The following is a 12996-nucleotide window of genomic DNA, read 5'->3' on the forward strand; positions in this document are numbered from 1 at the left end:
ATGCAACATGAACGATGGCAATAGGAGGCCAGCTGCCAAAGAAGAAGAAGAAGAAGAAGAAGAAGAAGAAGAAGAAGAAGAAGATAAAGAACGAGAAGAAGACGAAGAAGACGGATTCTGGGAAATAACTCAATCTGTCCTGCGTTTTGATTTATAGTTCCAGAGGGAACGCCTTTTCGTATAAGCTCGAAGGAAAAAATACCAGAGTGTAAAAGTCTTCCATGACAAGTAAAAGTATTCAAATAAACTAAAACTGGCATGTAACCTAACACGGAAAGTAGAAGTACAACATTATTATTTGTAGTTCTTATGGAAAAGCGGGGCTCAATAGACACAGTTGTATAAATATACAGGTAAAAGTGACGAATAAACTCAAAAACAAATTCATTTCTATAATTATCCTCATCTTTTAATTCTGCATTAGTCACATACCCAGATCGGCCTGCGCAGTACTTTCTGTCAGGCTGCAGCTCCCCTCCAGGCCTGCAGGGGGCGCTCGTGGTCGTTCGGTCACGCCGAGCATCGACGGTTCCGACGTTTCGAAACATTCCGAAAGTCCGTCAAAAGTACCGTGAAGGCTGACTGGGTCCGACCGGACCCACCGCGCGCGGCTCCGCTGAGGAACCGTGATGAATGGAGCTAATTTACATCTTTTCTTTTTTTTAATGGAGTTTGGTTGTAACGTCTCTGGGCGCGGAAGTCATCGGCTCTAAACTGACTCCAGACCAGTTGGGTGAGTTCGCTTTACCCGGGACACTTGAATGGTCTGCACCGGGCCACTGTGCGCGGCGGGCCGGGGAGGAAACACCGGCCCAGTGGACATGCGAATGCGGTGGAGAAGCATTCTGGTTTCAACGGAACATTCCGCTTCGTTTGCGAGTTCAACTTGAGTGTCTGTTGATTATAAATGCCATTTATATGCTCAGGTGTGAGCTCAACTAGCGCGAGTTTACGTGAGCTATCGAGCTAACTGACGTCAATGAGCTAGTTAAGGTTAACTTCACTAATGTCAACTAGCTCCCTACTCAACGTAAACTTCTGAGACGCTCCGGTGTTACGGTTTAAGAAGCGACCGTGTTAACGGGTGACTTCAAACCAACGCGTTCGTCGTTGCCGTGGTTACAGCCGGCTGTTGAAAATAGGAAGAGAACTCGGAGTATATAATTAGTAAAGTATATATTATTAACTCTATGAGGGGCTGACACTTCGTTATAAGATTAAACCAAGCGGCGTTCACGAGTTCAGCGAACTCTCCGTTAAGTCTCCAGTTAACACGGCCGCCTGTTGAACCGTAACACTGAGGTCACACCAACCGGACCGCGACGTATTCACAAACCGGCTTTATGAGCGGAACGTTATGTTCGTTTCACACATTGACGCGAAATGAGCTCGAGACTCTTTTATCGTGACGACACACGGGCTCGTGAGCGGTGGTCAGGTGCTGTGACGTCACAATGTTTGACAACTAAAGCGCATGCGTGACCCCCGCTCGCCTGTTGACGGGGTCCCTGTCAGTGACGTAACACGTTGATCGCGTCTCCTGTGGGTGCTCTGCAGCATCTGGAGGTCCTCTCAGCTGCTGCGTCATGGCGGCCGGCGGCGGCCTGTCCCCGGAGTCCACGGTCACCTCCCTGCTGTCCAGCTCGGGTCACCTGAGGAGCAGCCTGCTGGGCCCCGACGCCACCTTCAGATACCGGCACAAGGTTGGCTCTGCTGCTCCTGCTGGCCGCCTGTGACCTCTGTGACCTCTGTGTTGATAACTGTGGGAGTGAAGAGTTATCCAGGGCCCCGATGTCCCAGAGGACAGACCCCGACCCGGTTCCCCCTCAGGTCCGTTCTGACGGCGTGTCTCTGCTCTCAGGACTACGAGTCGGCCTCGGCGGCGCTGGACGCCTACATCAGGGACTTTGAGAGGAGCCGGCAGCCCGCGGGGGGGCTCCTCCTGCCGGGCCCGCCCTCCACGCCGAGCAGAGCCGGAGCGGCCCGGAACAGAGACGGTAGGCCCGGGGGGGGCGTGTCTTGACCCGCGGCTCTGTTCTGGTCTCGTAGTCCTGACCTGCGGTTCTGTTCTCACTAGTTCTGAAGGAGCGTCTGACCGACCGGGAGCTGGACTTCCTGAACCTCCCCGTCAGCTCCCTTCATCACCGCGGCAACCGAGAGCGTCTCTCCATGACGACGGACGAGCTGCTGTGCATCCCTCACGACGGCTCCATGCCCGTCACGCACACCTCCGCCTTCCTCCGGGGTCAGTGAACGCACCGCCAGAGGGGGAGGTGATGTGTTCAGGGGCAGTAACGTTAAAACATATTAATATACTTATTTAGGCTTAAAATGACAATAATAAGACTATTAGGCAATAATCTACAGATTCAAAGTGTTTTATTAGATTATTTTGAACAATGAACAGAAAACATAAACCAGAGATTTATATTCAATGTTATTCTGATTTATTTGTGGTTAATTAAAAAAATATATTTTTTAACAATTATAACATTTTATTATTATTTTTAATTAAAAATTGTATAATATTTTTTTCCGAGTCCCTCGTCCATCAGAACAGAGAAGACAACAAAGAACCAAACAAAGATATTAAATGATCCTAACTGGAGGACGTGACGGGGCCTCAGGGCAACATCATGTTCCTGAGGGCAGCTTTGACCTTTGACCTGTGTGTTTCTGACGCCCACACAGAAGCTTTTTTTGTAGAAACCCGACACCTTCACCAGATGTCTGCCTCATTATGGGATGTCCTCTGTCTGCTCAACAATAAACCAGTTGATGGGATACATAACGTGTCGGCGTCTCGTCTGCTGCTCCAGGTCTCCGGTCCCAGTCTGGATCCTCGGAGCCCGGCTGCTCCTCCAGACCGGCTCACATGCCCTGGGACCCCCAGCGGAGCCCCCGCCCCCCACCTCCACCCAGGAGCTCCAGGTCCAACCCATCCTCCTCTGGGCGTGTTCTCGCTCTGCATCCATTAGTCTGGCCTTGATTCTCTGGAGAGCTCCTTGTAAACTTTGTTTTTAAATGAAGTTCTTCTTTTGGTTCCCCTCCAGAGCGAGGCCAGCGGACCCTCGTGCGTCGCTGCACCTCCCCCGCTGGTTCACCAGCAACAAGACGGACATGGACTGCTCCGGGCTCAGCAGCGGGCCGGAGCAGAAGTACCCGGCGTGGGTCGGGCGCTGCGACCTCAGCGAGACGACGGCCACGCGGTCCGAGGAGCGCTGGGACCGACGCGGTGCGGCTCTTCTTCTATAGAGCACCTTTAAAAACTATGTTCACTAAGCGCTCGGCAGAGTCAAGGAAAACAAATGCAATAGCAACAAACAAATATCACCACTCAACACTCAACACACACCACTCACCACTCAACACTCAACACACACCACTCAACACTCACCACTCAACACACACCACTCAACACTCACCACTCAACACACAACACTCACCACTCAACACACAACACTCAACACACACCACTCAACACTCACCACTCAACACACACCACTCAACACTCAACACACACCACTCACCACTCAACACACACCACTCAACACACACCACTCAACACACAACACTCACCACTCAACACACACCACTCAACACACACCACTCAACACACACCACTCAACACACACCACTCAACACTCAACACACACCACTCAACACACACCACTCAACACACAACACTCACCACTCAACACACACCACTCAACACACAACACTCACCACTCAACACACACCACTCAACACACACCACTCAACACACACACTCACTCACACTCAACACACAACACTCAACACTCACCACTCACACACACCACTCAACACTCAACACACACCACTCAACACACAACACTCACCACTCAACACACAACACACACCACTCAACACACACCACTCAACACACCACTCAACACACACCACTCAACACTCACCACTCAACACACACCACTCAACACTCACCACTCACCACTCAACACACACCACTCAACACTCACCACTGAACACACACCACTCAACACTCACCACTCACCACTCAACACTCACCACTCACCACTCAACACACACCACTCAACACTCAACACACCACTCAACACACACCACTCAACACTCACCACTGAACACACACCACTGAACACACACCACTCAACACTCACCACTCAACACTCACCACTCAACACACACCACTCAACACTCACCACTCAACACTCACCACTCAACACACACCACTCAACACTCACCACTGAACACACACCACTCAACACACACCACTCAACACTCACCACTCACACACCACTCAACACTCACCACTCAACACACACCACTCAACACTCAACACTCACCACTCAACACTCACCACTCAACACTCAACACTCACCACTCAACACTCACCACTCAACACTCACCACTCACCACTCAACACACACCACTCACCACTCAACACTCAACACTCACCACTCAACACTCAACACACACCACTCAACACTCAACACTCACCACTCAACACTCACCACTCAACACTCACCACTCAACACTCAACACTCACCACTCAACACTCACCACTCAACACACACCACTCAACACTCACCACTCAACACTCACCACTCAACACTCAACACTCACCACTCAACACTCACCACTCAACACTCACCACTCAACACACACCACTCAACACTCACCACTCAACACACACCACTCAACACACACCACTCAACACTCAACACTCACCACTCACCACTCAACACTCACCACTCAACACTCACCACTCAACACTCAACACTCAACACTCAACACACACCACTCCTGTATCTTTATTCCTTTTCATAAGATGAACTCTCATCTTTTATGATAATCAGCTCGTCTTAAACAAAGTGACTTCAAAGAGACTCGTCAGACCCGTTCACGTTAGCATAGCAACATGCTAGCGTGTCACATTCTGCATGTTGGATGTACACACACACACACACACGTAGCTACAGTTGACGTGTTATTGATCGTATTTTACAACTGATGTTAGCATGTTAGCATGTTTGGTTGACGGCATGCCGACAGACTGGAGACAGTCTGAAAACACAAATGTATGAAAGAAACAATGAAGTGAGATGACTGTGGGTCAGTGGGTAGCAGGTCTGTCAGTCAGGGGGTTGGCGGTTCAATCCCCGCCCTAGTCCACGTGTCCTTGAGCAAGACATTTAACCCTCGTAGCCGTGTCCACGGCGTGTGAAGTGTCTTTGAGGACCTTATGAAACACGATATGAACTTCTCATGATCAATAAGATGATCACGTGATCGTGTTGGTCATGTGATCTCTGGTGGGGACTTTAGTCTCATTGCGTCATCGTGTTTGTGTTCCTGCAGCTCCCAGAACCGGGCCTCCGTCCTGGGTCGCGGCGCTGGAGGAGGAGGAGGAGGAGGAGGAGGAGGAGGAGGAGGAGGAGGAGGCCGACCAGACGCCTTCACGGGTGAGTGGACCGCCTGAGCCGCCTCGGAGCCTCTACCCCCCCCCCATCTGAGGGTCTGTGTGTGTGTGTGTGTGTGTGTGTGTGTGTGTGTGTGTGTGTGTGTGTGTGTGTGTGTGTGTGTGTGTGTGTGTGTGTGTGTGTGTGTGTGTGTGTGTGTGTGTGTGTGTGTGTGTGTGTGTGTGTGTGTGTGTGTCAGCAGGCTCTCCGGGCTCTCGGGCTCCAGTTCGCTGAACAGATTTCTCTCCTCGCCGCAGAGCGACGTGGCGATGACGTCACGGACACGCGGCGCCTGTTCAGAGGTAGAGGAGCAGCTGGAGGCGGGCGGCGTCCTGAGGGCGCCTCAACAACGCGCCTCCTCCTGGACTGAAGAGATCCTCTCTGTTCCCTCTCAGGCAACAGGATCGAGGCTCTGATCCAGAAGGCCGATCGGGTCCTGAACAGTCTGTCTCTCAGTTCTGGAGACCTGGACGGTCCTGCAGATCCAGGTCAGACCCGTCAGCGTCCAGATAGCCGAGACCATCACAAACCCCCCCCCCCACCGTGTCTCTCGGCTAACGGAGAATCCAGAGACAGAAACTCTTGATGAAGTCCATGGAGGACGTGTTTGAAGCAGCAGCACCGCATCAGAACATCAGAACATCCTTTATGAACTCTCACAACACTGAATCTTCATTCAGACGTCCTGCGCTACTTTCTCCTCATTGAATCCCTGTTGTTGTTGTTGTTGTTGTGGCAGTGGGTGTCGCTGAGGAAGCCGTCAATCCAGTGAGCAGTGAGGAGCTCCTCCCCCCTCGGTGAGTTCCTCTCCCTCCTCTGTCGTTGTGATGCGCTCACACTGAACCGCCCGTGTTGTTCCTGCAGCGGCCCGGCGGCAGCAGCAGGGGGCGCCGCAGAGGCTCCGCCCCTCCGAGGAGCTCAGGTAGGTGTTACAGGCCCCGCCTCTCCGTTGCAGGTCTCTGCTCCTCACGTGGTTCCTGTGACACATCAAAGTCCAAATGACCCCGCCCCCACCTCTGTCTCCCAGGCCTGGGTCTCCGGTCTCCACGGTAACGGCCTCTTTAAGCAGCCGGGTCCAGTGGAGGCGCTGAAGCAGATGCTGTTCAGACTGCAGGCGGTGGAGGCGGAGCTTCAGCGGCGGCAACTGGCACCGGGGCTCTCAGCCGGGCTGCAGCCGGTACGAAGCCCGGACAGAGAGAGATATATTTATATTATATTATATATTTATATAATATATCGGCAATAATAAGACTAATAGGCAGTAGTCTTAAGATTTAAAGTGTTTTCAAAAAACAAACAATCATATTAAATGTTATTCTTTTTTTATTGTTATAAAAAATGTTTTAAAACTCTTAATAACAATTATAACTTATTTTTTTGTTTTTTTATAATTTAAAATGATTATTGATTTTTTTGTATGTAGCTAGTACAGCTAACAAACAACAACAAACTGCTATTAAATATCACGAGAGGACATCATGGGGTCATGTGTGGCTCCTCGTGACATCAGGGGCCATGTTATATCTCTTAGGGGCAGCGTTGACCTTTGACCCGGTGTGCTTCTGACGCTGGTTGTTTGTGTCCCAGAGGCCTGACGGAGAAGAGCAGCTGGAGAGAGGTCCTGGAGGTCCTGGAGGTCCTGGAGGTCATGGAGGTCCTGGAGGTCATGGAGGGCCGTCACTGCAGAGGTCCCTCACCCCGATTCCTAACATATCAGAATCATACTAATGATGTCGTAGATGTAGCTTGTAGCTTGTAGTTGTAGCAGCTGAGCTGACGAGCGTTCCCTCCTCAGAGCGATGCACCACCTGAGCCGCCTGAAGGAGCTGGTGGAGGAACCCACAGAGACCCGGGAGGAGGAGGAGGAGGAGCGGGACGAAGATGAAGGACGCTCCTCCTCTTCTCCCGCTGACGGACTCGTCTGCACGCCGCTCAAACCCTCCTGAGGCCGACAGGAAGCCTGTCCACCAGAGAGGGGGCGGGACTTCCTGTCAGTGTCTCCGTCCTCTCCAGAGGACCAATCGGATGTCCCGTCCTCTCGAGATGCATCAACACATCGACCTGCTACATGTGACACGCTCACGTTAGCATGTTGCTATGCTAAACGCTGCAAGCTTAACCTTATCAGCTAAATGTTCCCGGCTAACGTTACAGCCAGCGGCGCTGTAATAACAGCGTTGATTATTATCAGGTCATTTATTCATATTCGATCTGCAGCGACGAGTTTGATGAGATTTCATCTAGGATGACGAGTCGTTAGAGATTCAGTCTCTCTGTCTCGGTCAGGAGGTCATCGTGTTCAGACTGACGTTATGAGCTGATGGTTCAACTCCCATGAGGGAGGAAACGTCTCTGAGTCTCTGAGTGAAGAACAAAGATCTGTATTTATATTCTGTTGAGCCTCATTGAGGCGTTGAAGAGACGCTGAACCCCTTTGATCTTTGTTATGAGCGACACCTGAGCAGGTGTTCTGTAACTGTGAAGATGTTTGGATTAAACACGACTCGGTGCCAAAAATGATATTTTTATTTGTTATGAAGCCGAAATCATCAGAAAATGAATTTTAATGTTGGACGAGACGAGTGATCAATAACGTGACGGATGAAGGTCAGAGGTGTTGTGAATGTGGTCAGCTGACCCCGGTCCACACGGTGACCTCCCCGTCGCTCCCGGCCGACAGGAGCGTCGCCCCCTGGTGGCAGAACGCGACGCTCTGCAGGGCGCCGCCGCCGCCGCCCGGCAGGACGCTCGCCGCGCCGGACTCCAGGTCCAGCAGCCGGACCCGCCCGTCGGCGCCGGCCACGGCCAGCGTCTTCCCCGACGGGCCGAAGGCCACCCGGTTGGCGGCCAGCGGCCCGGCGTCCACCGTGGCCGTGGGCGCCGCCGGGTTCCTGGCGTCCCACAGGTAGACCGCGCGTCGCAGGACGCCACGGCGTCGCCCGCCGGGCCGAAGGCCGCGTGGTTGCAGGGGTGCCGGTGTCCGCGGAACACGGCGGTGCAGACGGCGCCCAGCCGGGCGTCCCACATGGCGAGCGTCCGGTCGGCCGAGCTCGTGAGCAGCAGGTCGGAGGCCGGCCGGAAGCACACGCTGCTGACGGCGGCGGCGTGGCGGCGCAGCGTGAGCCGGCAGCGGCGGCGGCTCACGTCCCACAGCCGGGCGGTGCGGTCCGAGGAGCAGGACGCCAGCAGCGCGCCGCCGGGGTGGAAGGAGCAGCCCCAGGTGGGCTGGCCGTGGCCACGCAGCCGCCGCGGGAGAAGTCCCACACACGCACCTGCAGAGGGGCGGGGTTATGGTGGGGTGACCTTTGACCTGTCACCCGCCGGGTGGACTTACCGTGGAGTCTCCGCTGGTCGTTGCCAGTTTGGATCCGTCGGGGTGGAAGCTGCAGCCGGTCAGCCAATCAGAGTGACCCTCGCCCGTCAGCAGCATCTGGCTCACCTGGTGGATCAGGAGCTCGGCCAATCAGAGGGACCCATCTGACCGGCTCATCTCTCAGACCTCATATCTTATATATGAGGCACATACCTCAGACCTCATATCTTATATATGAGGCTCATACCTCAGACCTCATATCTTATATATGAGGCACATACCTCAGACCTCATATCTTATATATGAGGCACATACCTCAGACCTCATATCTTATATATGAGGCTCATACCTCATATCTTATATATGAGGCTCATACCTCATATCTTATATATGAGGCTCATACCTCATATCTTATATATGAGGCTCATACCTCATACCTTATATCTTATATATGAGGCTCATAATTATATCTTATATATGAGGCTCATACCTCATATCTTATATATGAGGCTCATACCTCATACCTTATATCTTATATATGAGGCTCATACCTCATATCTTATATATGAGGCTCATACCTCATATCTTATATATGAGGCTCATACCTCATATCTTATATATGAGGCTCATACCTCATATCTTATATATGAGGCTCATACCTCATACCTTATATCTTATATATGAGGCTCATACCTCATATCTTATATATGAGGCTCATACCTCATATCTTATATATGAGGCTCATACCTCATACCTTATATCTTATATATGAGGCTCATACCTCATATCTTATATATGAGGCTCATACCTCATATCTTATATATGAGGCTCATACCTCATATCTTATATATGAGGCTCATACCTCATATCTTATATATGAGGCTCATACCTCATATCTTATATATGAGGCACATACCTCATATCTTATATATGAGGCTCATACCTCATATCTTATATCTTATATATGAGGCTCATACCTCATCTCTCACCTTCTCCCCGTTGGCTTGCAGCTCCCACAGCCTCCAGCTGTGATCGTCACTGGCGGTGGCGAGGAGGCGTTCCTGTGGGTGGAGGTCGATGCAGCTGATGGGGAGCTGGTGGGCCCTGAAGGACCAGGACCGGCTGAAGGACCCGGGGCTCCTGAGGGCCTCCTGAGGCCAGTGAGGCTCCAGGGGCCCCCTGCGGGGCTCCCAGTCTTCTGGATGTCTCTGGTCTGGAGACGGGTCGTCTCTCCTGCTGCTGGACTCCTCCTCCTTCCTCCTGCTGCTGCTGGACTCCTCCTCCTTCCTCCTGCTGCTGGACACCTCCTCCTCCTTCCTCCTGCTGATGGACTCCTCCTCCTTCCTCCTGCTGCTGGACTCCTCCTCCTTCCTCCTGCTGCTGATGGACTCCTCCTCCTTCCTCCTGCTGCTGGACGTGTCCTCCTTGCTCCGGGCCTCCGTGGCGGTGTGGAGGCGGTCCTTCTCCAGGCCCAGGAGCATCTTGTGGCTCAGGGCCGCCCGCCGCTTGTCCTCCAGCAGGCGCAGCGCCGGCTCCTGGGCCCGCAGGTGTCCCTTCAGCCGCCTCCAGTCCCCCAGCAGCCGGGCCTTCTGCTCGGCCGCCCGGCGGCGCTGCAGCCGGTGGAAGTCGCTCTCCCGCTGCATCCTCCGCAGGCCGCCGGCCGCCAGCAGGACGGCCCGCTGGAGGCGGCCCGCCTCCCCGCGCGCCGCCTCCAGCGCGCCGCGGAGCAGCAGCCCGTGCGCCGCGGCGTCGGGGAGGAAGGAGCCGCGGCCCGCGGTCCCCAGAGCGCCGGTCAGGAGCTTCCGGGCCGAGCCGTACCACTCCGCCTCGAAGGCCTGCAGAGTCCGGCTCAGGCCGGCGCGCCGCAGGAAGTTCCTCAGGAAGTCGTCCACGGCCTCCGGGATGTGGGGCGCCGGTTGATGCCTGGAGGGCGCGGGGGTCCTTCTGGGGGCCGCGGCCTCCTGGTAGGCCTCCTCCCCCTCCCCCTCCCCCTCCTCCTCCTCCTCCTCCTCTTCCTCTTCCTCGCTGCTCCTCTCCTCCTCGGACGTAACCTCCTCGTCGGCTCCTTCTTTCATCTTCTCTGCTCAGTTTCTCAGCTCCTTGTTTACCCGTCGCCATGGAGACGGCCCACCTTCACTGTGCTGTTTATCGCTGCCATGGCAACCGGTGACATTATATTAGTGAATATTATTAATGAATACATATTTTCTATATATATATATATATATAATGTATATATATATAATATATACATACATAATATATATGTATATTACATATATATTATATGTATATATATTTTGTTTTAAATATTTTAAAACAGCATATTAATATATATCTTTATATGATGTTTTACATATTTACATATTTAATTGTATTATGCACTGTTGATTGCCATATATAGAGTATTTTGCTTGAATTTTTTATTATATTTTATTATTATATATTAATTATATATAATAAATAACAGATTGATAATTTCTTCAAAATAATTGAACTATTCCAGTCGTATTAGGAACATAAACCTAATAAGAACACCATTTTAAATTAATATAAAGTAAAAATGTATCAGGTTTTAACTAATAAATAAACTAATAAATAAACTATTAATAAACTATGTAATATGTGCAGATTGCCGCGATATCGTCACGTTTAGCCTTCCTGCAGAGCGGAGGAGCCGCGATGTCCGAGGGCCCGTGAACGCGTCACAGATGCACCTGCGTCTGACCGACGCTCGCTCAGCGCCGCGCTCTGATTGGCCCGCTGCTCGCCAGGAGGCGGGCCCTCTGCGCCGGAGCCCCGGCGGATGATTAGGCGGCGCACCTGACTGTCAGCACCCAGCGCGCCCTACCTGCCACTTCCTGCTGTCGGGATCTATTCCTCCTTTATTCTCTCTCTCCCTCCCTCCGCCAGACCCCCCGCGGAGCATGTGGCACGTCGCGGCCACGCGTGCATGATTGCGGCTCATGTGTCCCGCGCGGCGCGTGCACCCCGCGGACCAGACGCGGCGACCTTGGCTTCATGTTCGGCTCAAGACGAGCAGCAGGAGGAGTATCCCTCCGCCGGAGCCTCCGCGGACGGACTGCTTTTAATGGGGATTACTGCCGCGTTTAAATAGAGAAGAAGAAGGAGAAAAGGAAGAAGAAGAAGAAGAAGAAGGAGGAGAAGAAGGAGGAGGAGGAGAAGAAGGAGGAGGAGGAGGGACTCTGTGGAGGAAGGTAGGCACCGAGGCGGGAGATGAGGGGGGGGCAGCAGCGGGCCTGCTGGGTTCACACGGCTGGAAACGCCGCGTCATTGTGTGTGTGTGTGTGTGTGTGTGTGTGTGTGTGTGTGTGTGTGTGTGTGTGTGTGTGTGTGTGTGTGTGTGTGTGTGTGTGTGTGTGTGTGTGTGTGTGTGTGTGTGTGTGTGTGTGTGTGTGTGTGTGTGTGTGTGTGTGTGTGTGTCACTGCAGCAGCCTCTTCTGTTACTGTATGCATTCATACTCTTGTTCATGGATCTGCTGCAATGCATTGTGGGTCGGCACAGCCAGAGAAGCTGCTGACTCCTGGTGTTAGTAAAGTACTCGATGTTCTGGTAGTACCCGGTACTCGGTACCACAGCGGCCAATCAGAGGCCTGACGTCCTGGCCTGTCAATCAAAGCCGTTGGGCCTAAACACTGAGGGTGAAGGACTTGACCTTTGACCTGGTCTGGATGTAGAGGGGGGGGGGGTCATGGAGGAGCAGGTCGCAGCGTCTCCACCTTGTGAGTCGACGCTTTAGGGGCGGAGCTACAAGGTGACAGACAGGTCGCTGGACTCTACTGAGCCGTGTGCATAGGGGCTCCAGGCCACTCCCCTAAAGTCCAAATATGATCACTTCCTTTCACTGGTTGCCATGACGATGGCCGGACTCGAGACTTCGGAAATGACATCTTTACGTTATCGTAATATTCTGATAGTCGCTGACGGAGCGTTGCTCGCCTCCTGGAGACGTGTTGATGTTGTTGACGTGATGTTGTTGTTGATGTGACGTTGTTGTTGACGTGATGTTGATGTTGTTGACGTGATGTTGTTGTTGATGTTGACGTGATGTTGTTGTTGTTAACCCAAATCACAAAATGGCGACCAGGACGTGTCGCCGTGTGTTTCTGGTCTTGTTGTGATGACGAGGCAGAAGAGCAGAACGTCGTAACCACGGTAACCACGGTGACCTTCAGTCAGTTCCTCTGTATCACAGCGTGTTG

General features: G+C 52.6%; 3 protein-coding genes across 5 annotated transcripts in view; 2 read left to right on the forward strand and 1 right to left on the reverse strand.

The window, feature by feature from the left end:
* The first annotated feature begins 511 nt into the window (after positions 1-511).
* c15h18orf54 (chromosome 15 C18orf54 homolog) lies at positions 512-7977 on the forward strand. The gene is made up of 15 exons (XM_056433123.1): positions 512-733; positions 1558-1703; positions 1862-1997; positions 2078-2245; positions 2820-2931; positions 3054-3235; positions 5359-5384; positions 5445-5462; positions 5662-5761; positions 5855-5947; positions 6199-6256; positions 6324-6381; positions 6487-6636; positions 7047-7147; positions 7255-7977. The coding sequence occupies exons 2-15, from the start codon at positions 1587-1589 to the stop codon at positions 7403-7405; spliced, it is 1470 nt and encodes a 489-aa protein (XP_056289098.1). The 5' UTR covers positions 512-733; positions 1558-1586; the 3' UTR covers positions 7406-7977.
* On the reverse strand, positions 7968-10922 carry LOC130205056 (sperm-associated antigen 16 protein-like). The gene is given in 5 exon segments (XM_056432167.1): positions 7968-8372; positions 8375-8698; positions 8701-8731; positions 8794-8898; positions 9762-10922. Coding segments are annotated over 5 exon segments (1830 nt in total). The 5' UTR covers positions 10848-10922; the 3' UTR covers positions 7968-8088.
* LOC130205057 (ras-specific guanine nucleotide-releasing factor RalGPS1-like) overlaps positions 10697-12996 on the forward strand; it is a 49516-nt gene continuing 47216 nt past the window's right edge. The window contains exons 1-2 of one of the 3 annotated variants that reach the window (XM_056432169.1): positions 10697-10736; positions 11404-11990. The gene's annotated coding sequence lies outside the window, so the exon portion shown is untranslated. The remainder of the gene's footprint in view (positions 10737-11403; positions 11991-12996) is intronic. The other 2 variants (XM_056432170.1, XM_056432168.1) reach the window with 2 other exon arrangements.

The sequence above is a fragment of the Pseudoliparis swirei genome, chromosome 15, assembly GCF_029220125.1.
Source record: "Pseudoliparis swirei isolate HS2019 ecotype Mariana Trench chromosome 15, NWPU_hadal_v1, whole genome shotgun sequence".
NCBI lineage: Eukaryota > Metazoa > Chordata > Actinopteri > Perciformes > Liparidae > Pseudoliparis > Pseudoliparis swirei.